The sequence below is a fragment of the Catharus ustulatus genome, chromosome 1, assembly GCF_009819885.2.
Source record: "Catharus ustulatus isolate bCatUst1 chromosome 1, bCatUst1.pri.v2, whole genome shotgun sequence".
NCBI lineage: Eukaryota > Metazoa > Chordata > Aves > Passeriformes > Turdidae > Catharus > Catharus ustulatus.
In genome coordinates, this window is record NC_046221.1 from 71,887,865 (window position 1) to 71,914,730 (window position 26,866).

Consider the following 26,866-nt stretch of genomic DNA (forward strand, 5'->3'; position numbering starts at 1 on the left):
ACACTTGCACAATGTGAGACTAGAAGAAATTTGGTTTCACTCATATTGACAGTCATATTTGAGGTCTGCTTGCAGTGCTCGTGGGACAACAGAAGATTCGTAGGAGCAGAATCTAAGATTCAAACCTAGAATCAATCTATGAGATAGGCAGATATGCCTTCTCCCTCACTGTCCTTTCTACTCAGATTCCATTTACCTCAACCACCTTAGATCTTCCTTCAGAAAAGGAAAAGAAGAGGATCTAAAAAGATGTGATATGTATAACAAAGAGACATGGAAAAGAATAGCACAGAATAGGTTAAAGCAGAGATAGCTGGGTACTGTGTGCTTGACAGTGTGATATTATGGAAACTTTAGGGTGCAGATTTGCAACTAGACTAATGGCTGGTGGTGAAGAAAGTACAGTAATTTCGTAACTATAAGGCGCACCGGAATATAAGGTGCACTTCCAGGTGTCAGCAAATTGCCGAGCTTTTTCCGATATATAAGGCGCACCGGACTATAAGGCGCACTTTTTTTTTTGCAGCAAGGATCCGCCGCCAGCTTCCCCCGTGCAGTTGCTGGCTGAGGCTCTGCCTACACCTGGCAGCCGTGGTGCTGCGGGCCCCTGGGCTTGCCTGTACCCAGCAGCCACAGGTCCCTGGGCCTGCCTGTACCCAACAGGACCGGCTCCGTGGGCCCCCGGGCGTGCCTGTACCCGGCAGCTGCGGGTCCCCGGCCCCGCCTCCACCCGGCAGCCGCGGCCCTGCCGGCTTCCCCTGTGGCTCGTGGCTCACACTTCCGGGTTGGCAAATTTCCGAACTTTGTCCATATATAAGGCACGCCGGACTATAAGGTGCACTTCCAGGTTCGGGCCAAAATTTTAGTCAAAAGGGTGCGCCTTATAGTCGTGAAATTACTGTAATCCTTCTCTTCTTTTCTCCCATTCTCCTATTATGTGCTCCCTCTGCTCCTCTTGTTCTTCCAGCACTGGCACTTACCTGGGAAGACCTAGTGCAAGGCAGTCAAGCAGCTTGTTGAACCAAGTGCTCCCCAACAGGATAGCACTGCCAAAAAGGTAAATGTTAATCTGCTGGTTTGGCTTCCTAAATCAAGGCAGGGTGTTCAGATGAGCACCAGTGCTAACACAAGGGAACAGGAGATCAACAGGAGAGGAAAGCGGAAAGAAAATAAGCCTGTCTCTCTTGGCCATAGGCAGCTGTAAAACCAAGTTGTGCAACTCAATTACTTCAGATAAAAGTGAAGCAACACCTTGCCTCACTTCCAACTCACTTTTCTCTCTTATTGCCTCTAACTATTATTGTTCCTCTTGAATTTCTGAAGCCTTGGGCTATGTTTAGGTGTATTCAGACAAAAAATCTAGGTGACATTCTGATGAGGAAGAAGGAGTCCAGGTTCATGTCTACATGTGAAAGGAGGTCTAGTGATAGCGAAGGATATGACATAAAATTTTTACTACATTTACAGTTTCCTGGAACAACTATTTCCCTTTCCAATTATTGACAGTGTTAAACACACACAAGCAGATATATTTGTACAACAGTTGCCTTAAATTATACTTTTGATGAAGCTACTTAAGGAAGCCTTATCTGATTCTGAATTTGGTCCCATGTTCCAGATGAGTTTGTCATGAAATGTGATGATAGCCTAGTTTGGTCCTGTTCATATAAGTGAGCTGAAACCCAGTGCCCCACACAATTTACATTTAAAGCAGATCAAGATGGGGTTTTTAGTTTTGGAAAAGAAATAAATTTCTAATTCTTATCTGTTCATACTGCACTTGCTACTATATTAACCTTGTCAAAGAACTTCTCACTAATTTATGTGAGAGAAATGAGAAATATGACAGAGTTCTATGAGTTTTTATGAGAAATTGAAAATGGCAGAGTTCTCTTCACAGAAATGTATTCTATAGTTTCAAACTGTAATGGGGTGACTATTTCAACAACTCACCTTGACCAGAGACAGGATATTTGATGAGGACTGCTGCAAATTCCCCTCAGGTTTATTCCACAGTAGCCTCTATATTTATGTACCTTGATCCAAAACCCCACAAAAGTTAATAGAAGGGCTTTGGAATAGGCTTATAAACCATTCTTTGAAGTAATGTCCTGATGGGGTTTATCTGTAGCTCCTGGATGCCATTTTAAAATGATGACTAAGCGAAAAGAGGAATACAAAAGAGGAGAAGACAACAGGCAAAAGAAAGAAAGTAATAAAAAAAAGGAAGTGAAGGCAGGAGGAGAAATTACAGTAATAAAGGACAAAGACATTATCCATAGGACATTCTATTTTGTTGCAAATTCTGTATTAACACTTGTTTCATCTTTCTAATTGTTTTGTTATTTATAGCTTGTTAATTCTCAAAAATATTTGTAATGCCCTTAGTGATTCTTTTTTTCACATTTGGAGGAATACTGTGCGAATCTCAGACTCAGAGGTTGTATAGGCCACCATAATTCAGCACTCCAGGACTAACACTCTCCCAGTGATAGCTCACTAAATTACAAAAGCATTCATCTACCAATTCCACCAAGTTAGGAACTCTAACCAGCATTCTTGAAATGGGTTCTTCAACCCAAGTCACCCAGCCTTCTCTATTCGCATTCTAACAAGTACCTTAATGTGGAAGTCTCTGTCCACAAGGATGTTTTCTGGTTTTAGGTCTTTGTGTACAAAGCCTTGCTCATGCAGATAAAGCATTCCTTCTGTGATCTCCAGCACAAAACGCCCTCTCACTGATAAAGGTAGTGAGAGCTAAAAGAAAGAACAAGAAGTACCATCTATTAAAAATGCAATTACAACAATCAAATTAAAACTTAGTCTTTAAAAGAAGTTCCTCAGTCCCAAGAGCACCTCTGCTTAAGTTATGGTAAGAAAAACCTGCATCACCAGTGGGTTGAGGGAGGTGATTGTCACACTGTACTCCACACTGGTATGGCCTGACCTTGAATACTGTGTGCAGTTTTGGCCACTATTTAAGAAGGATGTAAAGCCATTAGAGAGTCTCCAGAGGAAGGCACAAATATGGTGAAAAATCTGGGAGGAATCCATATAAAGAAGGGCTGAGGTCACTTGGTCTGTTCAGCCTGGAGGAGACTGAGGGAATATCTCATCATGGTCTACAGCTTCCTCATGATGGGAAGCGGAGGGATTGGCACTGATCTCTTCTCTCTGGTGGTCAGTGATAGGGCCTGTCAGAATGCCATGAAGCTGGATTAGACAAGGTTACTTGGAATATTAGAAGAAGATTCTTCACCCAGAGGGTGGTTGTTGTGGATTTTTGAGGTTGTCCTGTGCAAGCTGGACTTGATCTTTCAAGGTCCCTTCCAACTAGGTATATTCTATGGTTGTAAGGTCCTTCTTGGATCAGAATTTTGGCCTTAAAATGACTCTAGAGTCACTCCATATTTACAAATATTTGCTACGTATTTAGCAAATTCTCCACATATCTCTACAGCCACTTCTAGAACTTTTTAATCTGTAATTGGTCTGCTTCTCTGTGATGCACAGGAAAGCCATTGTCATTGTCAGCTGTCTCTAGAAGACTCCATTCTCTAGATATGGCAGTAACATCCTGTCCCTTTCAAGCAGCTCACCAACCCTAAGGGACAAAGTAATGGCTCACATTCTGTAGCACTTTCATCATGTTCCCCCGGTCCACATACTCCATCACAAGTGAGTAGTTTCCATCTTCCAAAATGACACCGAGTAGCTTTACCACACGGTCATGCTGCAGTCTGCGCATAATCTTGCCTTCTTCAAGAAGGGAAACATTGTACCTGTAAAACAGAAATCACACTGGATTTAGGTGCCAGCCTAGAAAGAACAAAGGAATGAAAATTACGCTGATTCATAATGAAAACCATGACCAAAAATGTCAGTGCCCCTAGAACCCCTGCAAGATTAACCATACTTTCAGCTGATTTTGAATTTATACAAAATTGTTCATGCGAGGTTATATCCTCTAAGATTCTGCTCAAATGCCTTACACAGAGACTGTCTGCTCAGTCTAATTTAAAGGCCTCCTTTTCAGAAACTGCATAAGCATTCTTCTTGTAGGTAGCTGTGCATGTCCAAATCTTTAAACTGGGGTGAGATCTGGGCAGAGCTGAAAGAGCCTTGGAACAAGGAGGATCAAGATCCACACAAGTACAGTAAACTATTTATAGAGGTTTTGTTTCCAAAGGGCTTCATGTTCAAAATGGATTTCTTACAAGGGAAGCATACACGTACTAAATGATGATGGCATTTATTAACAATTACTGGTTTAGGATGAATTAAAAGCCTTGACTCTTACCTCAGCCTCAGTACAACCCATCAATAATCACAGTTACATAGCTGGGAGCTCAGTAAGGGACTTAAAAATAGACAATATCTATTACATAATGAATAGAAGGGGTGATATTTTTATTATTGTTCTAGTCATCAGACAAAAGGATGTAAGAAAAGCTTGAAACTATACAGCTTGCTAATGCTTTCCTACCCTCTGACTTAAAGGGAAATTGCTTTCTCCATCTGTGTTCCTCCATATTACTAGAGAAGAAACTGGTTGTTTTGTTTGCATTAGGATCAGTTAAAAATTTGCTAAAGACTTTTGGTTCACTATTTTAAGAAATAACAAAATGATGAGCCTGTGTAATGAAAAAATAAAAACACAAACCCAAAAATACACTTGGCAGGCTTGTCCATTTTAACTGTGGTCATCCCAAACTGTGGTCATTGCAGGCTACTAGAATCTCTTAATTTGCTTTCCACCAGCAAAGTAAAACCTCAGTTAATTTATTTATCATAACCCAAAGTAGAAAAAATATGGAATTTTATCTCTCTCTAGTAGATGACTCATGGGAGAGTTTTAGGATAGTTACAGCTGTGAGGTAGTAGAGCTGCAATGTAACTTGAATCCACTGAAATAATCAGCTAATTCAATCTTTGAATTAAATCAGTGGGCTTGGCTCACTTTGCACTATCTCAAGGGAGAGAGGGCTACATTCGTGGTAGTAACACACGAGGTTGTAGTCCTGCTAATAATTTATGTGTGTTTCGTTCCTAGTGGACATTTACAGTTGGATAATTTCATTGAAAACATATCTGCAAGTTTGAAAATATCATATGACCACTGAGTTCTTGCATTTCCTTAAGTGTACAAGAGTCCTCTTGATTCTTAACAATTCATGATAGTGCTCACCTGTTACCTGCTATTTGATTAGCAAAGTAACAAAAACCAGGAACTTCACTCAACTATGAGTTAAAACTAAAAAAGTTGCTTTAGAGGGGAAAGAAAGAAAATTTGCAGGACAGCTGTTAGCATTGTTTTCTTTTCTCCACATAGAGTATCTCCAGAATCCAAAGACCTGAAATTATTGCACTTCATTTAGGTTTATCTTAATTGATTTTAAAGGACTTACACTAACTGAAATGAAAATCAGAACTGAGATCAGTAACTTACTCAGTGCGCTGTGGTCCTGTATAAACTTTTTTTAAAACTACAAATCCATGTTTCTTGTGATAGCATAAAGAAATTGTTCCAAATCCTCCAGCATCTAATTGTTTTTCTTCACGCAAATCCTTGGTGTTCATGTGGATGTCTTCCAGAGACATGGCTGCAGTCTTTGTGGCTTAGCAATTAAAACAAAATCAAGCACCCTCGTGCTTCTGGACCTGTAGTATAAAGGAGGAAAAAGAAGTGTCATTGAAAGCATTTAGCTGTTCCACTAAATAAGTGTACATTTAAGTAGTGGGACAGAAACATAAACTCTCGTGACCCTTATGAATGTTCAGTTGGAAACCAAAAATGCTGTGGTTCTCACAGAATCAGACTTAAAGATCACAATGATTTATCCTGTCAACCCACTACAGTTATGTTCAGTTGATGTAAAACTGCTTCAGTTGATTTCTTCACCTGAGGATCTCAAAGTGCTGTTGATAAATAGTTTTTATCCATACAATATGCAGTGGATCGGTACTGTCCCTACACTTCCAATGTGCAAAATCCAAACCCCAGAAAAACCAAGAGCCATGGCTCTAAAGGCAGGTAGTGCCTAATTATTCTGATAGGTATCTTGTTTTCTGAATTGCATGAATGTGGGCCTGTCAGGTGCCCAGATTCTTATATAACTCTTAAGCTACCTTTTAGGCATCTTTGCAAACGTAACTCTGAAGGATTTGCTTAAAGCTTAAAGCAAACAACTAAATAAAAGATTCCTCTGGAGGGTGAAATGAAGGACTCAGCTTCTATGGGAAACTTACTTGCACATGAACTCAAGGAGACAAGCGCTAGGAAGGAATATGTACGGCAACTTCTCCTCTGCCCATTAAAAAGAAAAGGAACAAAGAAATTGTGAAAGCTTGTAGTAACTCTTAAGTGCATGGAGCCAAAAATAGTTTGGGGGATATTATGAAATGGGTAGGTAATAGATAAGTAAACAGATAAGTAAATGCCAGTGGATGCCAGAATAATTTTAATCCTTTAATAAAGTTGTGGTACTCCCTTGCCTAATATGTTTCCCAGGCTAGCCCCTGCCTTCAGTACATGCTAGCAAGCTGCTTTGCTAGCACTGGTGGAAGCCAACAAGTTCTGCTTTTTTCCCCCTCACTAAGTTTTTCACTTAACCATCTTACATCTGGTAAAGAAAGAGTTTGCTGAGAAAAAACAAAGTCCAAGAGACTGGCAGGGCTGTTCATTTTCCACTCATCTTGGGAAACTAGGACAGACAAGAGCTGGGAGAAAGGCACTACCTCTAAGTGTACTATCAGCAAAAGCTGATTGGCTTGTTTGGCTTACTAAGAGCTCTAAATTGTGTAGCAAAGGGACTCCCGAGTTTTTCCAGACCTACAAATGACTGCTAACTCCTGTAAACTACTCTGCACCTGTATCATCCAATCTCTAATTGAAAAGATCACTTAATGTTGTGAACATCAGCTGCAGCCTAATTTTGACTGCCTCATTACCACAGGCTCTTTGGGGAGCCTGAGAACTAAGGAGTTAGTGTGTATGGAAAGTAGGTACCTAAGGGAAGAGAAATGTTTCAGTGCAGAGTTGGAAGCAGTCTTATCAGTTCAATACTGACAAACCAAAACAGGAAGAATAAGTGAATGAAAAAAAAAAAAAAATTTGGCCTGTAGAACAGATAAAGCAACAGCTTTCTCTTCCAAGTACAGTAATTTCACGACTATAAGGCGCACCCTTTTGACTAAAATTTTCTCCTGAACCCGGAAGTGCGCCTTATAGTCCGGTGCGCCTTATCTGATGTGCAAAGTTCGGAAATTTGCAAACCCGGAAGTGAGAGCTGCGAGCCGCAGGGCGAGCCGGCAGGGCCGCGGCTGCTGGGTGGAGGCGGGGACACGGGGCTGCAGCTGCCGGGTGGAGGCGGGGCCGAAGGGCCGGGACTGCCGGGTGCCTGCGGGGCTGGGGCTGTTGACTGGAGGCGGGGCCGCGGGACCGGGGCCGCTGGGTGGAGGCGAGGCTGGGGCTGCTGGGTGCCTTCGGGACTGGGGCTTCCGGGTGCCTGCGGGGCCGCGGGACTGGGGCTGCTGGGTGTCCGTGGGAGCGGGGCTTCCGGGTGCCTGCAGGACTGAGGCTACTGGGTGCCTGCCTGACCGGGGCTGCTGGGTGCCCGCGGGGCCATGGGACCGGGGCTGCTGGGTGCCCGCGGGGCCGCACACCGGGGCTGCTGGGTGCCCGCGGGGCCATGGGACCGGGGCTGCTGGGTGCCCGCGGGGCCATGGGACCGGGGCTGCTGGGTGCCTGCCCGACTGGGGTTGCTGGGAGCCTGCGGGACCGGGGCTACTGGGTGCCCACGGGGCCCCGGCTTCCAGGTGCCTGGAGGACCGGGGCTGCTGGGTGCCCGCGGGGCCATGGGACCGGGGCTGCTGGCTGCCCGCGGGGCCGCACACCGGGGCTTCCAGGTGCCCGCGGGGCTGTAGGACAGGGGCTTCCAGGTGCCTGCGGGACCAGGGCTTCCAGGTGCCTGCGGGGCCATGGGACCGGGGCTGCTGGGTGCCCGCGGGGCTGCGAGGCCGGGGCTCCTGGCTGGAGGCGGGGTCGCGGCTGCTGGGTGCCCGCGGGGCCATGGGACCGGAGCTGCTGGGTGCCCGTGGGAGCGGGGCTTCCAGGTGCCTGCGGGGCCGCGGGACCGGGGCTGCTGGGTGCCCGTGGGAGCGGGGCTTCCAGGTTCCGGCAGCACCGGGGCTGCTGGGTGCCTGCCCGACTGGGGCTGCTGGGTGCCCGCGGGGCCGCGGCTTCCAGGTTCCGGCAGCACCGGGGCTGCTGGGTGCCTGCGGGGCTGCGAGGCCGGGGCTCCTGGCTGGAGGCGGGGTCGGGGCTGCTGGGTGCCCGCGGGGCTGCGAGGCTGGGGCTCCTGGCTGGAGGCGGGGTCGAGGCTGCTGGGTGCCCGTGGGAGCAGGGCTTCCAGGTGCCTGCGGGGCCGCGGGACCGGGGTTGCTGGGTGCCTGCCCGACTGGGGCTGCTGGGTGCCCGCGGGGCCGGGGCTTCCAGGTTCCGGCAGCACCGGGGCTGCTGGGTGCCTGCCCGACTGGGGCTGCTGGGTGCCCGCGGGGCCGCGGCTTCCAGGTTCCGGCAGCACCGGGGCTGCTGGCTGGAGGCGGGGTCGGGGCTGCTGGGTGCCTGCGGGGCTGCGAGGCCGGGGCTCCTGGCTGGAGGCGGGGTCGGGGCTGCTGGGTGCCCGCGGGGCCATGGGACCGGGGCTGCTGGGTGCCCGTGGGAGCGGGGCTTCCAGGTGCCTGTGGGGCCGCGGGAACGGAGCTGCTGGGTGCCCGTGGGAGCGGGGCTTCCAGGTGCCTGCGGGGCCGCGGGAACGGAGCTGCTGGGTGCCCGTGGGAGCGGGGCTTCCAGGTGCCTGCGGGGCCGCGGGAACGGAGCTGCTGGGTGCCCGTGGGAGCGGGGCTTCCAGGTGCCTGCGGGGCCGCGGGAACGGAGCTGCTGGGTGCCCGTGGGAGCGGGGCTTCCAGGTGCCTGCGGGGCCGCGGGAACGGAGCTGCTGGGTGCCCGCGGGGCTGCGGCCGCTGGTTGCCTGCAGGACCCGGGCTGCTGGGTGCCCGCGGGGCTGCGAGGCCGGGGCTCCTGGCTGGAGGCGGGGTCGGGGCTGCTGGGTGCCCGTGGGGCCATGGGACCGGGGCTGCTGGGTGCCTGCCCGACAGGGGCTGCTGGGTGCCCGCGGGGCCGCACACCAGGGCTGCTGGCTGCCCGCGCGGCTGCGGGACAGGGGCTTCCAGGTGCCTGTGGGACCAGGGCTGCTGGGTGCCCGCGGGGCTGCGGGACCAGGGCTTCCAGGTGCCTGCGGAGCCACGGGACCGGGGCTTCCGGGTGCCTGCGGGACCGGGACTGCTGGGTGCCCGCGGGGCCACGGGATCGGGGCTGCTGGGTGCCTGCGGGGCCGCGGGACAGGGGCTGCTGGGTGCCTGCAGAACCGGGGCTTCCAGATGCCTGCAGGGCCACGGGGCCGAGGCTGCTGGGTGCCCGTGGGAGCGGGGCTTCCAGGTGCCTGCGGGGCCGCGGGACAGGGGCTGCTGGGTGGAGGCAAGGCCGGGGCTTCCTGGTGCCCGCGCGACTGGGGCTGCTGGGGGCCTGCGGGGCTGCGAGGCCGGGGCTCTTGGCTGGAGGCGGGGTCGGGCTTGCCGGGTGGGGGCGGGGCCACGGTGCCGTGGCAGCCGGATGGAGGCGGGGCCTCGTCCAGCAAACACGCGGGGGGAGCTGGGGGCGGAGCCTCGCTGCAAAAAAAAAAAAGTGCGCCCTATAGTCCGGTGCGCCTTATCTGATCTACAAAGTTGCGAATTTTGCCGACTCCTGGGGGTGCGCCTTATAGTCCGGTGCGCCTTATGGTCGTGAAATTACTGTACATATAAAGACCCTATGGGCTGTTGTAGTACAGAGAGGGAACAACCTCCCTACATCCAGAGCAGTGTCCTCTCTTCTGAGTTTTCTGCTTTGGCTTTACAGACTTCAAAAAGATACAGATGTTGCTTTGCTACAGTGCTAGCCAGCATTATAAGTACAGGCCTGAGGATATGGCTGCACTCATTTAGTAAGAAGGTAAGTCCTGCTATGCCTAATAATGATTTGTTTGTTGTGGTAGTTTTTCTTTTTGGTGGTTGTTTGTTTTTGGGTTTTGTGTTGTTTTTGATTGTTTGTTCTGGGGTTGTTTTATTTTGGTTTTTTAATTCCTTTACAGCTAATCAAATAGCAGGTAACAAATTACTCATAGCAGTCCAAGAAGGACTCATAGTAGTGCCATTGCTGCTTTCGTAGCTGAGCTTTCATCTCCCTGGAAGTTTCTGGTGATGGTTCTCTGGATTTGCTTGCATGGTCATACTGACTTTTGTGCAGATGGGATGGATGTCACATGTACAAGGGCCTGTACAAGTCATGAGTGTCAAACATGGCATAAACTAACATCTTGTTTCTTTATCTTGGTCTCCCTTCCAAGAATTGGTTTAACGTCACTTATGTAAGTTAATTTTTCCATGCTAACGGCAATTATGCATCTAGGTAGTAACTACAAGACTTACATATGCTTTTCTTGTGTAAGCAAAGTAGATGTGTATTTTTGAATCTCAAAAGTAGCATTAATACCATTGATAGCTTGGGAGTGGCATTCAATACCATATAACCTGGCAAAAAAAATCTCTTCCCAAAACTGCAACAAATGCAGAACCTTGTTCCTATGTACAATGCTAATTACCTGTTCCTACCAAGCCACATGTAGTCACTATAAGCAGAAGTCCTGGAAACTCAAAAGAAGTAATAGCTTCTAAAATCATAATGTATCTGCTGAAGTGAGTTGGCTAACATTCAAGAAGAGGGAATTTTCTTATTAGATGGGAAGGACCCTTCCCCCTTAGGTGTGGTAAGATGCTACTGCTTTTTTGGCTGTTCTTATCAAGTAATGAGTAGAAGCTCTCTGATCTAATGACTTATTTCAAACCCAAAGTTTAGGGATTGTTTTTTTGTTTGTTTGTTTTTTTGGTGTAGAATGAATATCATAGGAAAATAATGCCTAGCCAGGCTTTAAAGCAAAGACTACTTATTCTGGTATACTATTTAACATGAGATATTGGCTTATGATACCTTGAAATGTCAGATAATAAAAAGCCAAGGACAGAAGCTCATAGACTCAGGTTCATTCCAACCTTACTGCTTCTTACTGAGATACAAGGTAATTTACATGTATCCTTAGTACAGTAATTTCACGACCATAAGGCGCACCGGACTATAAGGCGCACCCCTCGGGAGTTGGTAAATTTTGCAACTTTGCAGATCAGATAAGGTGCACCGGACTATAAGGCGCACTTTTTTTTTTTTTTTTTTTTTTTTTTTTTTAGCGAGGCTCCGCCCCCAGCTCCCCCTGCGCGGTTGCTGGCCAAGGCCCCGCCCCAACCCGGCAGCCATTGGCCCCCGGGCCTGCCTGTATCCGCCATTCCGTGCGGCATCCCCGGGGCCAGGGAACGCCTGCCGCCGCTCCGTGCGGCGTCCCCGGGGCCGGAAAATGCCCGCCGCCGCTCCATGAAGTGTCCCCAGGGCCGGAAAATGCCCGCCGCCGCTCCGTGCGGTGTCCCCAGGGCCGGAAAATGCCCACCGCCGCTCCGTGCGGCGTCCCCGGCGCCGGAAAACACCCGCCGCCGCTCCGTGTGGCGTCCCCAGGGCCAGAGAAAGCCATCCGCCGCTCCGTGCGGCGTCCCCAGGGCCCCGCTGCTCCGGAGTTCCCTGGTGCTCCGGGTGCCCCCATGTCGGCGGGCTTGCCCCGCGCCGCCACTGCCCTGCCGCCCATCCCTCGCTCGGCTCGCCGGCGCCAACTGCCCTGCCTCCCATCCCTCGCTCAGCTCGGCGCACTGCGGCCCCATCGGCCCCTATCGGCCTGTGGCCCCGCTGCCTCCAGCACCGCAGCCCCGCTGGCTGCGCCTGCCCCTATCAGCTGTGGTGCCGCTGCCCCCAGCACTGTGGTCCCGTCGGCCCCTATCGGGCTGTGGCCCCGCTGCCTCCAGCACCGCAGCCCCGCTGGCTGCGCCTGCCCCTATCAGCTGTGGCGCCGCTGCCCCCAGCACTGTGGTCCCGTTGGCCCCTATCGGCCTGTGGCCCCGCTGCCTCCAGCACCGCAGCCCCGCTGGCTGCGCCTGCCCCTATCAGCTGTGGCGCCGCTGCCCCCAGCACTGTGGCCCCGCTGCCGCCAGCACTGCAGCCCCGCTGGTTGCGCCTGCCCTTATCAGCTGTGGGGCCGCTGCCCCCAGCACTGCGGTCCCGTCGGCCCCTATTGTGCTGTGGCCCCTCGGCTCAGGCCACTGCGCACAACAAAGTTACAAAGTAGTAACACCTCCCTGCCCGCGCTGCTCCCGGTACCTGGGGCACCCAGAGCCGCCCCCTGCCTTCCTGCCCTTGCTGCTCCCCGTGCCTGGGGCTGCCCGGGGCCACGCCCCGCCTTCCAGTCCACGCTGCTCCCCGTGCCTGGGGCTGCCCGGGGCCACGCCCCGCCTTCCAGCCCGCGCTGCTCCCCGTGCCTGGGGCTGCCCGGGGCCACGCCCCGCCTTCCAGTCCACGCTGCTCCCCGTGCCTGGGGCTGCCCGGGGCCACGCCCCGCCTTCCAGCCCGCGCTGCTCCCCGTGCCTGGGGCTGCCCGGGGCCACGCCCCGCCTTCCAGTCCACGCTGCTCCCTGTGCCTGGGGCCGCCGGGGGCCGCCCCCCACCTTCCAGCCCGCGCTGCTCCCCATGCCTGGGGCTGCCCGGGGCCACGCCCCGCCTTCCAGCCTGCGCTGCTCCCTGTGCCTGGAGCCGCCGGGGGCCGCCCCCCGCCTTCCAGCCCGCACTGCTCCCCGTGCCCGGGGCTGCCCGGGGCCACGCCCCACCTTCCAGCCCGCGCTGCTCCCCATGCCTGGGGCTGCCCGGGGCGGCCCTCTGCCTTCCAGCCCGTGCTGCTCCCTGTGCCTGGGACTGCCCGCAGCTGCCCCACCATGGCTACTCGGCGCTCCCGCGGCGCCGCCCCCCCCCCTCGCGGCTCTCACTTCCGGGGTGGAAAATTTTGCAACTTTGTAGATCAGATAAGGCGCACCGGACTATAAGGCGCACTTCCGGGTTTAGGGAAAAATTTTAGTCATAAGGGTGCGCCTTATAGTCGTGAAATTACTGTACTTAGGATACACCAATTCATGCATTATGTATTTGTGGTTAAGAAAATAGAAATTGTGTAGCTTAATTTAGCCAACCTTTAGAGAATCTATGCATTCTTCTAGCGGTTAATTTATGTTTTGTGAAGTAGCCCTCATCAATATACTTGATTAATTATAAAGCAGTTCTTCAGTATTTGGTTGGGTTCATGTTTACCAAGCACCAACATCGATTATTTTAAATACCGGTTGCTAGAAGAGAGGAGTTTCTGTCCACCAGTATGACTGGTGTTCTTAAGAAAAGGATAGAAGTGTGCTAAGTGGGTTTGTGGCATTTTTCTTTTCAACACCATGGTTTGTCCTCTAACTCCTAAAGGACATGTAAATTCACAAGAATCATAACCTGAACATTAGGTCATCAGGTCATATTCCTAATCACTGTTCAAAAGCGCTTTGCTCAGTTTTAACGATTTGTAACTGATCTGATGCAGATCTGATGTGACCTGTGTGGTTAAGGAGGAGCACTGAGCACATTAGCACAGTAATATTAAAAAACATTGATTGCAGCCTTTTGTAGTCTAATGATGCTCCCAGCACCTTAGTTCATAAGAGGTGCTACAAACTTTAATTGGAAAAAATGAATATGTTTACGAGTAGCAAAACTCGTGGCCAATTCAACTGACTAAATTATCAGTCCTTAATGGAAAGGAATAAAGAACAGAAGCCAAAGCTGTTATTCCCAAATGAGTAACAGGAGACAAATAGAAGGCTTGCTACAGCTGATAACAAAAATACTGCCTGTGATAATGATGTTTCAAAAGCTGTCAGGGTATCTCAGATCCGTTGCTGTAAACGTCATAACCCATTCCATCTAAACTTTTCAGTTCGGCTCAGGTTTTTAAGCTGATGCATCTTTTCACTAAGGAATGATTTTTTTTTTTCCTTTTGGAAATAGCAAACAAAATACCTGTGTCAGATCGTCAGCAGGTTGCAGAAAGGATCCCGTGGGAAGGGGAGGTGAAGCCAGTGCAAAGGGAAACAAAGGTGTTTTGCAACACAAGTTTTCACAGGCGCAGAGGCAGCGTGGGAGGAGGAAAGGATGGGGTCTGTGTAGTGGCCTCTACCCGTGCAAAGGCGTTACAGTCGGCTCTGGTGACAAAACTGCATATTCCGTATGGGAATCGGGAAAGGCTGTCTCGGCCGGGGCGCCACGCCGGGCCCAGCTGCGGGACACGGGCGAGGCAGGGGCGCTGCCGGGCGCTCCCGCTCAGCGCCAGCGCAGCCGCGGTGCCCAGGGCGGGCAGCGCCAGAGGCGGCTCCTCGCCAAGGAGCCAGGAAGCCCTGGCTGCTGCTCTGGCCTAGTTCCTCGTTCGCCGACTTGCCATATAGCCCTTTTCCTTTCGGCTGCTTCCTGCCGCCGCCTCCTCCTCTCGTACGCACCGCTCCCCCACCCGCCGCTTCCCGTTCCCCGTGCCCAGGAGCCCCTCCTCGGTGGTGCGGCATGCGATGGGTGGGACGGAGCGCCGCACCGCTGCCGGGCCACCTCGCCTCGGGAGCCCGTCACTCTGGTAGCCCCCTGAATCAGGCAGCGGTGGCGATGCCTTCGCACAGCGGGGTCGCCACCCTGGTTTCGGTTTCGGTGCAGCAGCGCGGCCCCCCCGCCCCGCTCCTCTCGCTGCCCCCGCTGTCCCCGCTCCGGCGGGCCTGCCTTACCGCGCTCTGGCCGCCGAAGGTCCCGGTGCGTCCCCGGGCACTGGTGGCAGTGGGCCTTGTCCCCACCGCCAATTAAGGAACGCCTCGGGCCCGGGGCAGCGGGGAGGCGGAGCGAAGGCTCGCAGGGGCGCGGGTGCCGCCCAGGGATGCGTCACTGCCTCAGCACTCTGGATCGGTGCTACGCGGTACCTCTGCCACTGCCTCAACTTTCTGGGCGCGGAGATACCTGCTGCACGGTGGCTCTGTCTCCTGTCGAGCTCTCCGGGCACTGCGATCGGAGCTACACGGTGACTCTGTCACTGCCTGAGCTCTTTGGGCACTATGAATCTTGAAAACCTTTGGACTTTATCGTGACTGAGAGCAGGTTGGGAGCTCGACGAATGATGGAAATGCCTTTGTCTAGGGAAGATTTGGCGCTGGACATGCAGGGATTTTTTTGTTCAGGAAGGGCAGAGAAAGGATTTTCTGTTTGTCAGCAGAGTGTCTATTACAGGTAACAGTCCTGGGGACAATTGCAGGCATACATAACTAAAAGGATCTCTGTAAACCACGTAGATCAACCTCCTCCAAGTGTCAGGTGTGTAGCTAATACAGCTTCTTTACTCGAGGGCCATCCATTTGCTGTTCTGTGAAAAGGATGGCAAATATGAATGTCTGATGATCTTTCCCATTCTGGGGAACGGTTGCATTCCCTATGGTGCTTTCAAGTGGCAATAACAGAAGAGCAGCAGCAGATGAACGTGGTAGGGCAATAGCAGCCCACAAATTATGTTTTTCATTTCTCCCTTTGATGGTCAGCAATGCCATATGTGAGCTCCTAAGCCACCCATCTACCCTTACCTGCTCTCCCAGGGGTGGCACTGTCTGCTTTGTGCTGGCCCACACGTGCATCTGCCAGGAGCAGGGGCTCCTCCTTTCCAGCTTTATGAAAGGTGTTTCATGGGAAAGACAGGTGGGACACAGAAGGATGCAGGCGGCTGGGGGTTTGGAGAGATAGGACAGCCTTGGTGATCACTTTCAAAATGAAGTTTCCTCTCTGAGTATCAAAATTAACCCGTGTTGGACAAACTGAGTAAACAGATCCTTTCTAAGATTTTGCAAAAAAAAAAAAAAAGGAAAAGAAAAAAGTTGATAGTGGAACTAGTGGAACTGCTGCAGGACCAGCACCTTGCTGTTTTCCATCTCTTCTGGATCAGCTCATATTGAGACAGAACAGGAGTTTAATGCTCTGACAGCTCCTGATGCAAGGACTGGTCACACGTACTGTAAGGAGGAGACTCGGGACCAAATGCTGAATTGTCACACTGAGCTCACTGCAGTTTGAATGCAGCAATTTTGTGTCCATCCACACTGTGAGATATCTCAAGGAGAGCATTATTGGACCTGCCGTTTAGAGAGTCTGGGATATTTGTCAGCTAAATAAAGCAAATGCAAATATAGACATGGAACCTCTGGTGGGCCAATTGTGCAGTTTTGGTTTTCTCCTGCAATCCCAAATGTTACAGTAATCTTATGATAACATTTGACCTCTGAGGTTTTTTTTCCTTTCTCTGCTCTATTTGTTTGTCTGGTTTGGTTCTTCTGCTGTTTAGCTTTGCATTGTGCATGGGGCCAAAGTTATGGCCTGAAGGCAAAAAGAGAGGTGAATTTGTAAGAATTGCTTGGTTAAAAAGGTGTCAGTCTCATTCAGTGGTAATTTGCCAATAAGCACTAGGCAAAGAAAGAAATTGTCATTTATCTGTACATCCTTAGAGGTCGGTGTTGCCAGTTATGTCATTCTTTCATTAAATAAATAGGGAAAATAAACCAATCCAGAAATCTGGAATCTGAGTTTACAGAGAAATGTCTAAATTCTGATTGAGATGAAGGAAAGGTTATCTTGAAATGGACAAAAAGATTGGTACATTTTTAATGCTTTTCCCAATAATGAATTTATCTGAGCAGAAATCTTCGATTTTAGCATTAACGAGAATTTAATAAGACTACTAATTTTCTTTTAAATGAACTTGCATTAATCTCAACCATTCACATACTTTGTACTAAAAATCTCAGCCATCTTATTAAAAATTAGTGCTACCATATGTGTGGGAACTGGCATGTGTCTGGCAGATAGTGCACAGTATCCTCAACATACAAGTCAGTCTGGCATTCTTCATCTAATAGTTAACCCCACTAAACTCTGCAACTGATCCAAAGCAGTAATGTTGGTTTGACAGTTGCAACTTCTGCTTTCACCTCAATTTCCTTCTTTCATGAATAGTCTGCTAATTGAACACAAAGGTTAGAAGGATGATTTCTCTTTGCAATTTTAAAATCTGTCCTCGATTTCTCTTGGTAACTTGTTTTCCTAAAGTCTTCTAGGCATGAATCTGCTTTCCCCACAACTTAGATGTGTAACACTGATTTCCTTATTTCCTTTTACTTTCTTTTTCCTACAACAGAGCTGTAGAGCCAAAGCAAATTTCCTGCTTCTGCAACCTAAAGACTTTGGCTCACATGCCCCACAGCAGACATCTGTGACAGCTTGGGGCAGCTCTGCTTCCTGGGAAATGTCCCTGCTGGATGTGGTCTTTCACTTCATATGAGAGCAAACAGCAACACATGACCCTTTCTCTGTGATGGCATTTTCCAGTCTGGTGTATCAGCTTACAATGAGCCTCCAGAGTCTGGGCTCAGCATGCTTTTTATCCAATTAGTCCCTAAGGAACCGTAGGGCTGGGGTGTGACAAGACTGCCACAAGGTATGGCAGATGCACAGAGGCATAGGTGTTGTTTGACAGTGACTCAGGAGACAGGTTCTTATTGAGGCCACATTCTTTTAATATCAAGGTGCAAAGGCAGCAGTTAGGTGAGCTCGTCAAAGCAAGAAATTCAGTAGCTATGCAAGAAACCCACTCCTTGCCATATGCATAGAGTTAACAACTCTAAACCACAAAAACAATCCTGCTACAGTTCCAGGTAAAAATCCTGGCTATTAAGAGCCAGACAATTCTTTTGTCCCATAGATCCTAACCCATAGACTGACAGTGCACCTGCAGGTTTTTGGGTTAGTGCTCTGCCTAAATAACTGCTGGTGCTGGAGATCTCCAAGGAAGCCCATTGATGCTGATGCTGGCGAGGAAGCAAACACACTCCAGACACAAACACCAACACTAACTAAGGTGAGGGGGCAGGCAACAGACAGGATTCCTTTTTCTATCTACTTTGATTACAGGATGATGCATACTTTACAAATGGGAGCTGTAGTCTATAAAGGAAGGCAATTCATGCACATACCACTACATTTGTATCTATTTTTTCCCTTTTCTGGTATCTGACATAGCTTTAATATTGCTTTACAGATATCTGGAAAAGTCTAGGGCTGCCCACAAAGCTTTCCAGCTGTTTAAGACACTTTGCAACTGTACATCCTTTTTCAACACTACTCATGATCGGGGTTTGTTGCTTCAAGGCACAAGTCAGTTATGATTCTCACAATCAGTCTTGGGCTTTTAAAGGTTATGTATGGGCACTGTATTCCCTTGTAAAGGGAAAAAAGTGGCAAGTGGTACAGCAAGTGTTAAAATAAACTTGGCCATGTACTGTTTGACAAGCAGCAATGGTATAATCTGCCATGAATTATCACATGTGTTGTCAACCACAAGGAGGCAGGATGACACCGTTTATGTGAGCAAGGAGAACTTCACAAAGAGTTTTATACCCATCATTGAAGGGAATCCCTTGGGAATCAGTAAAGATAAATGCTATATTGTCAGTTAAACTGCTAGATGTAGCATTTACAATTCTTAAAATGCATTTGAATTAGGAGATTAGTGTTCAGGTATTTAGATAGAGCATCAAAAAGAATGGAGGAGGAAAATCTCCGTGTAGTCTTGCACCTGAACACTACTTGAAATACCACTCAGGAGAGCAGTCTATGGGCTCTTCCTTCCAAAGAGTCTTCAGACGCTGGGTCCAGGCAGTCAACATCTCCTTTCTCTTCTCCTCAGAGACACAAGCTGGAGCATAACAGATGTGAGGTTCGAGGACTTTGACACCGCAGAAGTGCATGATTCCATGCTGGATGCAAAAGAAAGAAAGAAGTAAATGCCTCAGGCAATATTTACTCTTTTATTTTCTTTTGAAGAACATGGAAGATTCAAATCTGTTCTGTTTCTTTGACCCAGTATCAGTCAGGTTCTCTAAATCTGTGCATTTATCAGGAGAAGGAAAATAAATTGCAGCAGTTCACTGCCTATCCAGGCAGTTACTATTGAAGGCATTCAGCAGAATGGCATACAAGCTACTGAAAGACAAAGGCAATTTCATTTATTCTGCTCTGTGGAATTTGTTTTTAACTGCTGTTAATCCCACAGAACTGTCCTCTTTGGCAGCTGTTCACTGTTCAGTTTGCAAGGATCGCAGGTGGCCAAAAGTTCGTTGTCCAGTTTGAAACTCCTTACATTGGTCTCTAACTGCAGTGTTCCACATCTATGTCTAAGATGATTTTTTTTCCCACCTTTTTCCCTCTGGCTTAGTCAAGTATTCCTGTAGGAAGGCTACTGCCTGTGGAATCAGCTCAACTTGCTATTTTCCCTCTGTGTGTTTCTGAATTTAGAATTGTGTTTCATGTTTTTGCCATGTTGACCTGTGGGCTCTATAGTTGGGACAGCAGGCAGCTGGTAATTGCATGGGGAGGAGACTATGGAATTTTAGCTCATCTGTTGTATTGTATCTGGAAGAAGTTGGCAAAACTTGCCTTACCACCTTGTATTTCCCAAACCATGCTGGGTACTTCTGATAAAAGAGCAGCAATTAGAAGAGGAATGCTAACTTTTGTGTGTTGATTGTTACTGCCAGGGTAATGTGTGGCTCCCCTTCTGGTCTGCATCCTACATGAATTGGGAAACCACAGGGAACAGAAATCCTGTATGGCTGAGCTAAACGAAATCCTGTAACAGCAGGGAAACTAAAAGGGGTGATAGTGTTATACTTTCTCTTCCAGTGTTAAGCTGATCTGCAGGAAGAGAGATAACTTTAAAAGTCAGTGGAATTTTAAAGAAGTCCCAGGATTTTAGGTAACAGTTAACAACCTGCAGATCCTTGGAACTGACAACTTGTTTATTAATTATTATATTTCATATAAAAAAAAATAAAACATTTGCTAAAAATAGCTGGAATAATAAAAAATTATGTAAACAACCAAATGTTCATATATTATACCTGCATGGGCCACAGAATATAGCGAATATCACCACTGATGGTCCCTTTTGAATACATCTCTTGGCTTCCTCCCGTGGTGAAAGAAAACAGGGATAGTTTGCCCTAGAATTAGGAAAGTTTGGGTTGATTAGGACATATTTAAAGAAGAGTGCCTTCGCAGTTCAAGAGATATTCAGGGAAACCTGGAAAGCATGGATTTCTACGGGAGAGGGTGACCTCTCTTTCCCAGATCTTACATGAAGTGGCAGCTCTGAGGCAAAGGTTGATTTCATACAATTAGACAGTGGACTGTGTATCTTTGGGAAGAGATAGGTTAAAGAAATGGAATTAGGTGTCTGAAACACTTGTGTGAAGAAGCAGGGCTAATACGCTACTTCAGCACAATATAAAGTGAAAGCTTTAAATAACTACAGAGGAAAATAAGGATCAAGGCCCCATAGAACATGGTGCAAGCCTTGACCTTAATAGCACAATTCCAAAAACATACCTGGAGCAAACCACCATCATAAGCCTTTGACAAATCGTAAGCAAAGCCTTGGACCAAGACTCTGTCCATCCAGCCCTTCAGGATCGCAGGCATGTTGAACCAAAACAAGGGAAACTGGGCAAAGAGAAAATTACCTGGTCAGCACAGAGACTCTAGGCCACGCTTAGGCCTGGTCTAAGAGACAGTCCTCTCCTCTGAACCTGCTCAGATCCTGTATGTGCCTTCTTCCAGCTCTCTGTCAGGACAGGCAGTACCTGTGCCTGGCAAAAGGAACTGAAGTGCTTTCTGTTTGTAGTTACCTCAGGGCCAGACCTGAGCATTTCCAGCACACCAACCCCGTGGTGCATGTCAGGGCTTCCATCCTGATTCAAGGTGGAATAGGATGCAGTAGGAGGGTGCCATGTGATTCAGATTTAAGACTGTACAGAATCAAGTCTCCCATGGCTGAAATGCAAAAGAATCTAATATCTTATTAGCAGCACTAGTGGTCAGTTCTGATCTTACAGTCTGCTGACAAATGCCAGGGGATCATAGGAAAGACTTCTTTGCAAAGCCTGCTACCATCCTGACCCCAAATCCTTTTACTGAAAAGAAAAAGACTTCTTTAACAGTTGGACCCTTGGTTTCTAGATCTCCCAGTTAGCCCACGGGACTGCATCCCAAAGCTCTCCTGTCTTCATGGCATTCTCTTGACTGCTTTATGGGCTCCTATACTAGGCTGCATCACTACCCCTAAACCTTTGTGCACACTGAACACAGAGGAAGAAATTCTATTAATGTGTAACCACGTGTGGCTTACTACAAGGTAAAACTAAAATAGAAACTGGGCAACCACCCCAGTCATTACAAGTGGTGAGTTCAGTCTGTAGCAAATTTTGAATTCCTTTGTGATGTCCTTTAGAAGCTTTTTAAATTTGTTTGGGTTTTTTTTGAACCAGAACACACTCAACTCTTCATGACATTCTACAGATGGAAAGTAGAAGGCAACTGTTTCCTTCAGGGCACGTTTTACTGTTCTTACCTGGGAAGTGATAGTGTGAAAAAGATGATGACTTACAGTGAAATGCTTAATTGAGATATGGCCCCATCCTAAACTTAATGTAACTTTGGACAGACAAATACATACAGAGATGTCTAAGGCCAACGGGGACATGTAAGGCTACTGCTTCTCTTCAAGTACTTTGGGATTTGTAAACACAGGGAACAGATCTGGCATAGTGGAGAATAGAGATGGGCTGTAAAAATCCATTAGCAATTCCCAGTAGTGCTTGTGCAACTCAGCAACAAATGAGAACAGTCTACTTGGGAAAGTCCAGTTCCCTGACTTCGCTGGCTCCTCGCCCAGAAAATAATCCTTGTTCTGCTTTCTACTGGCCTGCCTGACATCCGTACTCACACAAGTCTTTGTGCATCCAGACAGGAAGTTTGGCCCAGAGTTGGGGAGGTCCTGGGGTTGATGTTGTTTCAGCCTGCATCATTGTGCTACTCAACTACTGGATTTGCTGCAATAATGACAGAGGTAATTGTACTTCTGATCTGTAGTTCTAACTGTACCATTAGCTAGAGACAAAGTGAACATCACAACTGAATCCTGTATAAATAATGACCTGAAAAATCAGCAGGTCTGCTTCCTGCACCTTCTTCTGCTCTTCAACCACGTCTTTGGATAAACTTCCTCTCTTGTAAGCTTCCCAGGTTTCCACACCATAATTGAATGCTTCTGAGTTGTGCAGGGGACCTGTGGGTAGAAGTGAACAGAGATTCCTTGCCCCCTGCCCAGTATCAGCACCAGATAAGAGTGGAATGCAGGTTGGCATTCACAGTTCTAAACTGGGTTACTGCTTTCCATTGTTCCTACTTTCTTGTCTTTGTTGGATATTCAGCATCACCACAGCTGATGGTGACTTCATTTTGAAATGGAGAGGGATGTGGGATCTCAGGGCTTTAAAACTTCATTTTCCTGTAGCAACATGGGAAGTGCAGTATGGGTGCCTCAGCTTACCTGAGGACTCTGGGGATGCAGGTGGAAGATTTAAGGGAATGTTAATTGTTCTGCCTCTGCCTTAGGCTTTACTGAGGCCATCATGCATTTATTTGTAAGCCCTATGGAGCTGCTTTCCAGCCTCTGTAACTGGAAAATTCACCAAGGAATGGGGAACCGCTATGGTCCAGCTCTACTGATTCTACTAGACATCATCAGTGTCTAGCCAAAGACGGGCAGTTGTAGCCTCGTGAACTAAACTGCAGCAAGTCCCAGAAAGGTATCTGAAGGCATTTCCTCCCCATGAGAAATGAACTTTAGAGACTGATTATGGTCACGTGCTGATGTTTTTTCCTATCAGTAATCTCAATGTGATATGAAATTCATGTTCAGGAGTGGACTTTTAGAAATGCAGATGTCTGTTATTAATAAGTTTCTTATTAATGAAATAAGTTTCTTATTAATCTCTGGATGATCTGAGGGCTGGAGTCTCTCCTGTTAAGACAGACTGAGGGTTCTGCATGTTCAGCATGGGGAAGATTTCAGGGAGACTTTTTTCAGCCTTCTGATACCTGATGGGGAAGCGCATTACAAGTCACTGGTTTTTGAAGAAAGTTATATTTTGGCTGTCTCACCAACAATGTCATTTCTTGTTGCTCTGGGCTCAAACTGCATGGCGTATAAATCCGACACAGTGACACTGCAGCCCTGCTTGGTCAGTTCTTCCACAGTGATCTTCAACAAAGATCCATTGAAGGACTTGGGCTCTTGATGTGCATAGACTATCAGGACCTTTTTCCCTGGAGGCAGAAAGAAAACCAGGATACCATTTGGCATCTATTAGGCAGATGCAGAACAGTTTGTAGACTTGGCTCTTGTTCCTTGCTCTTTCTCTAGTGCCTTTTACCAAGGGCACAAAACCAGTGAAAGCAGAGTGACAGTGGCAGCATTTGACTGCTGCTCAGCAGCAGTGAGTGACTCCTGAGACCCTGATCGCTGCAGTGCCCTGCCCAGAAATTCTGTGCTCCACTGGGCTTTCTTTCCTAGGTGGAACTCAGTGGACAGAAGGGGTGTTGCATAGCAGATCACACTGCCGTGCATCAGCACAACCCAGTCCCTTTTCTTGAGACAACATTTCTATTGGTCTTATTCCACTACCATCCAAATAGCAGTGCCAGCTTAGATTGCCCCAAAGTGTCATGGAAACAACTTCTTACAGGTCAGAACACCTTCCTACTGGAGTGGAGGTCCCCTCCTAATCTTAATTTCAGTGCTGTGCAAGTTACAACACAACATTTAAGATTCTCCTGTACCACTTCAGCACCATCACAGTGACTTCTGTAAAGAGCATCATGATTTTTTCTTCAGAGATTAGATTCTCATATGTGTCTCAAAGTGCTGTCAAAGTGGATTCGAGGTAAGCTGAGTGGCCAGGCAGGTGTGTAGTGATGGAACTTCTTAGAGGTGTGTAACAAGGCTCTACTCAAAGAACTCCATGCTGTGCTCAAAGTTTTATTGAGCATAGGTGCTACAATTTTAATAATTCTATTAAAAACCACTTATCAGTGAAAACAATGGAAAGATTTTGCATGGGCTTGTAGTTGTTTACAGATAACCAGAGAGGGAAATTTACAGGGACTATTGAAAGTGACAGGGTCTGCAAAACATGCAGCTCTTGCTTTCTGACTGCCAACACAAAAACTCAGGCATCTCCTGAACTCACTTTCTCTGCAGCAGAGCTTCTGCATGTGGGTACATAGGGTCTATGAAACAAGAGCTATGCAAAAAAGACTATTAAAACTTGCAGGTCAAACGCTATCATAAATTCAATGTGTGTATAAACTCTTTAAATCCCTGCTCCATACCTTACTCTAGAATTTCAGGAGCAGTTACGACTTTGCTGTTCCTACCAGGTCTCAACAAATGGAGCTCAGTGACTGGACGTATCACACATTCCAAAAGGTGCTAAATTTGATTCTGCAAAATTGCTGATTTGTTTCCATTTCGGTGGAGCTGGGGGCACTTGGACAGAGTGCTTAGAGAGACTGGAGTTTTCCAAGGCATTACTTGCTGAGGTAAATTCAGTCGTTTGGAAAAGTAAGACCTCAGTGTCCCAACTAAACACAGCAGATGCCCCATCCCTGCGGTGCCCAGAGCCAGGCCTGGAGCGAGCAGCATTTTCACCCGCATTTGCTCTTACCTGCCATTGTAGGGGAGCGCTGGGGAGCTTCTCTGCTGATAATCTGGTACTGCCTGAGGACTCAAGGGAGAGATTTGCCGGTGAGAAACACCAGGAACAGATGCGAGGCGAATGGCTGTTTCGGTGGGCAATGTGCCCTAGTGTGAGAACGGGCACTCTCGCGCAGGCGGGCACGGGCCAAGCGCGACCCGCCGGAGCGGGAGGGAAACTCCCGGCTCTCGGCCCGGGCCCTGGAGCAGGAATTCCCCTCCGCCCGCCCGCCCGGCGCTTGGCGGCCTCGGCCCGGGCTGAACCGCCTGCATCGCGCCGCTCTCGGGTCGCCCTCTGGAAAGCGGCTTCGGAACAGCCCCCGGCGCCCCGGCCCCAGCACAAGCCAGGCCGTCCTTACCTGCTCCTCGGGGCCCCGGGCAAAGCTGAGATCCGAGAGTGGCCCTTCCCGGCGCTCCCGCTGCGGGGCGGGATCGGGATCGGCACCGCCCGCGGCTCCGGCTCCGCTCGAGGCCGCGCCCCCGCCGCTGTCACGGCATGGACCCCCAAAGCATCGCTGGCTGTGTTCTTTATGCTGCGTCTCTGCTCTTCTCCAAGGGCGCAGCTCGTCCTTCATGTATCCCAGCAGCGCAGTATGTGAGCTCCTAAGCCACCCATCTACCCTTACCTGCTCTCCCAGGGGTGGCACTGTCTGCTTTGTGCTGGCCCACACGTGCATCTGCCAGGAGCAGCGACTCCTCCTTTCCAGCTTTATGAAAGGTGTTTCATGGGAAAGACAGGTGGGACACGGAAGGATGCAGGCGACTGGGGGTTTGGAGAGATAGGACAGCCTTGGTGATAACTTTCAAAATGAAGTTTCCTCTCTGAGTATCAAAATTAACCTGTGTTGGACAAACTGAGCAAACTGAGTAAACAGATCCTTTCTAGGATTTTGGAAAAAAAAAAAAAAAAAAAAAGGGAAAAGAAAAAGAAAAAAAAGTTGATAGTGGAGCTAGCGGAATTGCTGCAGGACCAGCACCTTGCTGTTTTCCACCCATTCTGGATCAGCTCGTATTGAGACAGAACAGGAGTTTAATGCTCTGACAGCTCCTGATGCAAGGACTGGTCACACGTACTGTAAGGAGGAGACTCGGGATCAAATGCTGAATTGTCACACTGAGCTCACTGCAGTTTGAATGCAGCAGTTTTGTGTCCATCCACACTGTGAAGTCTCTCAAGGAGAGCATTATTGGACCTGCCGTTTAGAGAGTCTGGGATATTTGTCAGCTAAATAAAGCAAATGCAAATATAGACATGGAACCTCTGGTGGGCCAATTGTGCAGTTTTGATCCTCTAATGTAATCCCAAACTTTACAGGAAACTTTTGATAACATTTGACTTCTGAGCTTTCTTTTGGTTTGGTTTTTCTAATTTTGACCTTTGCATGATATATGGGGCTGAAGGCAGGAAGAGAGATACCTGAATTTATAGGAATTGCTTGGTTTAAAAAGTATAAGTCTTGTTCAGTTTCATTTTGCCAGCATGTGCTGGGCAAAGAAAGGTAGAGATACTGGCATCTATTTGCATGTGCTTAGAGGTCACACCTTTGACATGTAACTGGGTTTTTTTTGCCAGTAGGATGAAAATGACTGTGTGTGAAATTTGCAGGTTTCATTGCACCACTGGAAAAATTATAGAGGCTGATGAATAAAAAACCACAAATCTCCACAGTGCTAGACCAAGTTTACCTGGAAGGGTTACCTCATTTCTTAATCTTAACTAAAAATCCAATCACAATAAGCTTGTGCCCTAATGGGAAGGTGACATTGTATCTGTTTTCCTGGTGTTATCTTTAAGGGCTATATTTTAGTAGTAAGCTTTGCCAACAAGGGCTTAATTTTTAAGCTTCCTTCATTTCCTCATGTAGTTCTGTAGGGACCTGAGCATAATCATTCTCTGGCTGTCCCTTGTTTAACACTCTACCTGGCCTAGCAAGGATGAGTGTTCTCTTACAAAGGAGGTTTTACAGCTCTGGAGATGACTCAGTGCTGGAATGTTAATTCTTGGCTCTATACCCCGTCCAGAACTCTGGAGAGAGGGTTCATTAGTGGGCAAACTCTAAGGAAATGCTTATCTATATCTTTTCTGTATTCTACCTTTTAATCTAAAAGTAAAGCATTAATTGGTCTGATTGATCCCCCTG

At 48.5% G+C, this 26,866-nt stretch overlaps 2 protein-coding genes across 3 annotated transcripts in view; both read right to left on the bottom strand.

Moving 5' to 3' along the window:
- RIPK1 (receptor interacting serine/threonine kinase 1) overlaps nt 1-16,237 on the bottom strand; it is a 31,755-nt gene extending 15,518 nt beyond the window's left edge. The window contains exons 1-4 of one of the 2 annotated variants that reach the window (XM_033054964.2): nt 14,827-16,234; nt 5,450-5,661; nt 3,629-3,782; nt 2,620-2,757 (exon numbers count right to left, since the gene is read on the bottom strand). In XM_033054964.2, the coding sequence (XP_032910855.1) occupies nt 2,620-2,757; nt 3,629-3,782; nt 5,450-5,601 (444 nt within the window). In that variant the 5' untranslated portion in view covers nt 5,602-5,661; nt 14,827-16,234. Of the gene's footprint in view, nt 1-2,619; nt 2,758-3,628; nt 3,783-5,449; nt 5,662-14,826 lie in introns of both variants that reach the window. The other variant, XM_033054973.2, reaches the window with a different exon arrangement.
- A 1,385-nt stretch (nt 16,238-17,622) lies between these two features.
- LOC116994826 (ribosyldihydronicotinamide dehydrogenase [quinone]-like) lies at nt 17,623-26,429 on the bottom strand. The gene is made up of 8 exons (XM_033056812.1): nt 26,425-26,429; nt 25,085-25,294; nt 24,697-24,749; nt 23,132-23,296; nt 22,123-22,253; nt 20,516-20,629; nt 20,029-20,130; nt 17,623-18,885 (listed from the first exon to the last, which is right to left on the bottom strand). The coding sequence occupies exons 1-8, from the start codon at nt 26,427-26,429 to the stop codon at nt 18,712-18,714; spliced, it is 954 nt and encodes a 317-aa protein (XP_032912703.1). The 3' UTR covers nt 17,623-18,711.
- Between the last annotated feature and the right edge of the window lie 437 nt (nt 26,430-26,866).

Coding starts and splice junctions, on each gene's coding strand:
- LOC116994826 (XM_033056812.1), bottom strand. Junction 24,750..25,084: donor CCCGGGGCCCCGAGGAGCAG/GTAAGGACGGCC, acceptor TTGAGTCCTCAG/GCAGTACCAGATTATCAGCA. Junction 18,886..20,028: donor ATATTCTGTGGCCCATGCAG/GTATAATATATG, acceptor TTTTGCATCCAG/CATGGAATCATGCACTTCTG.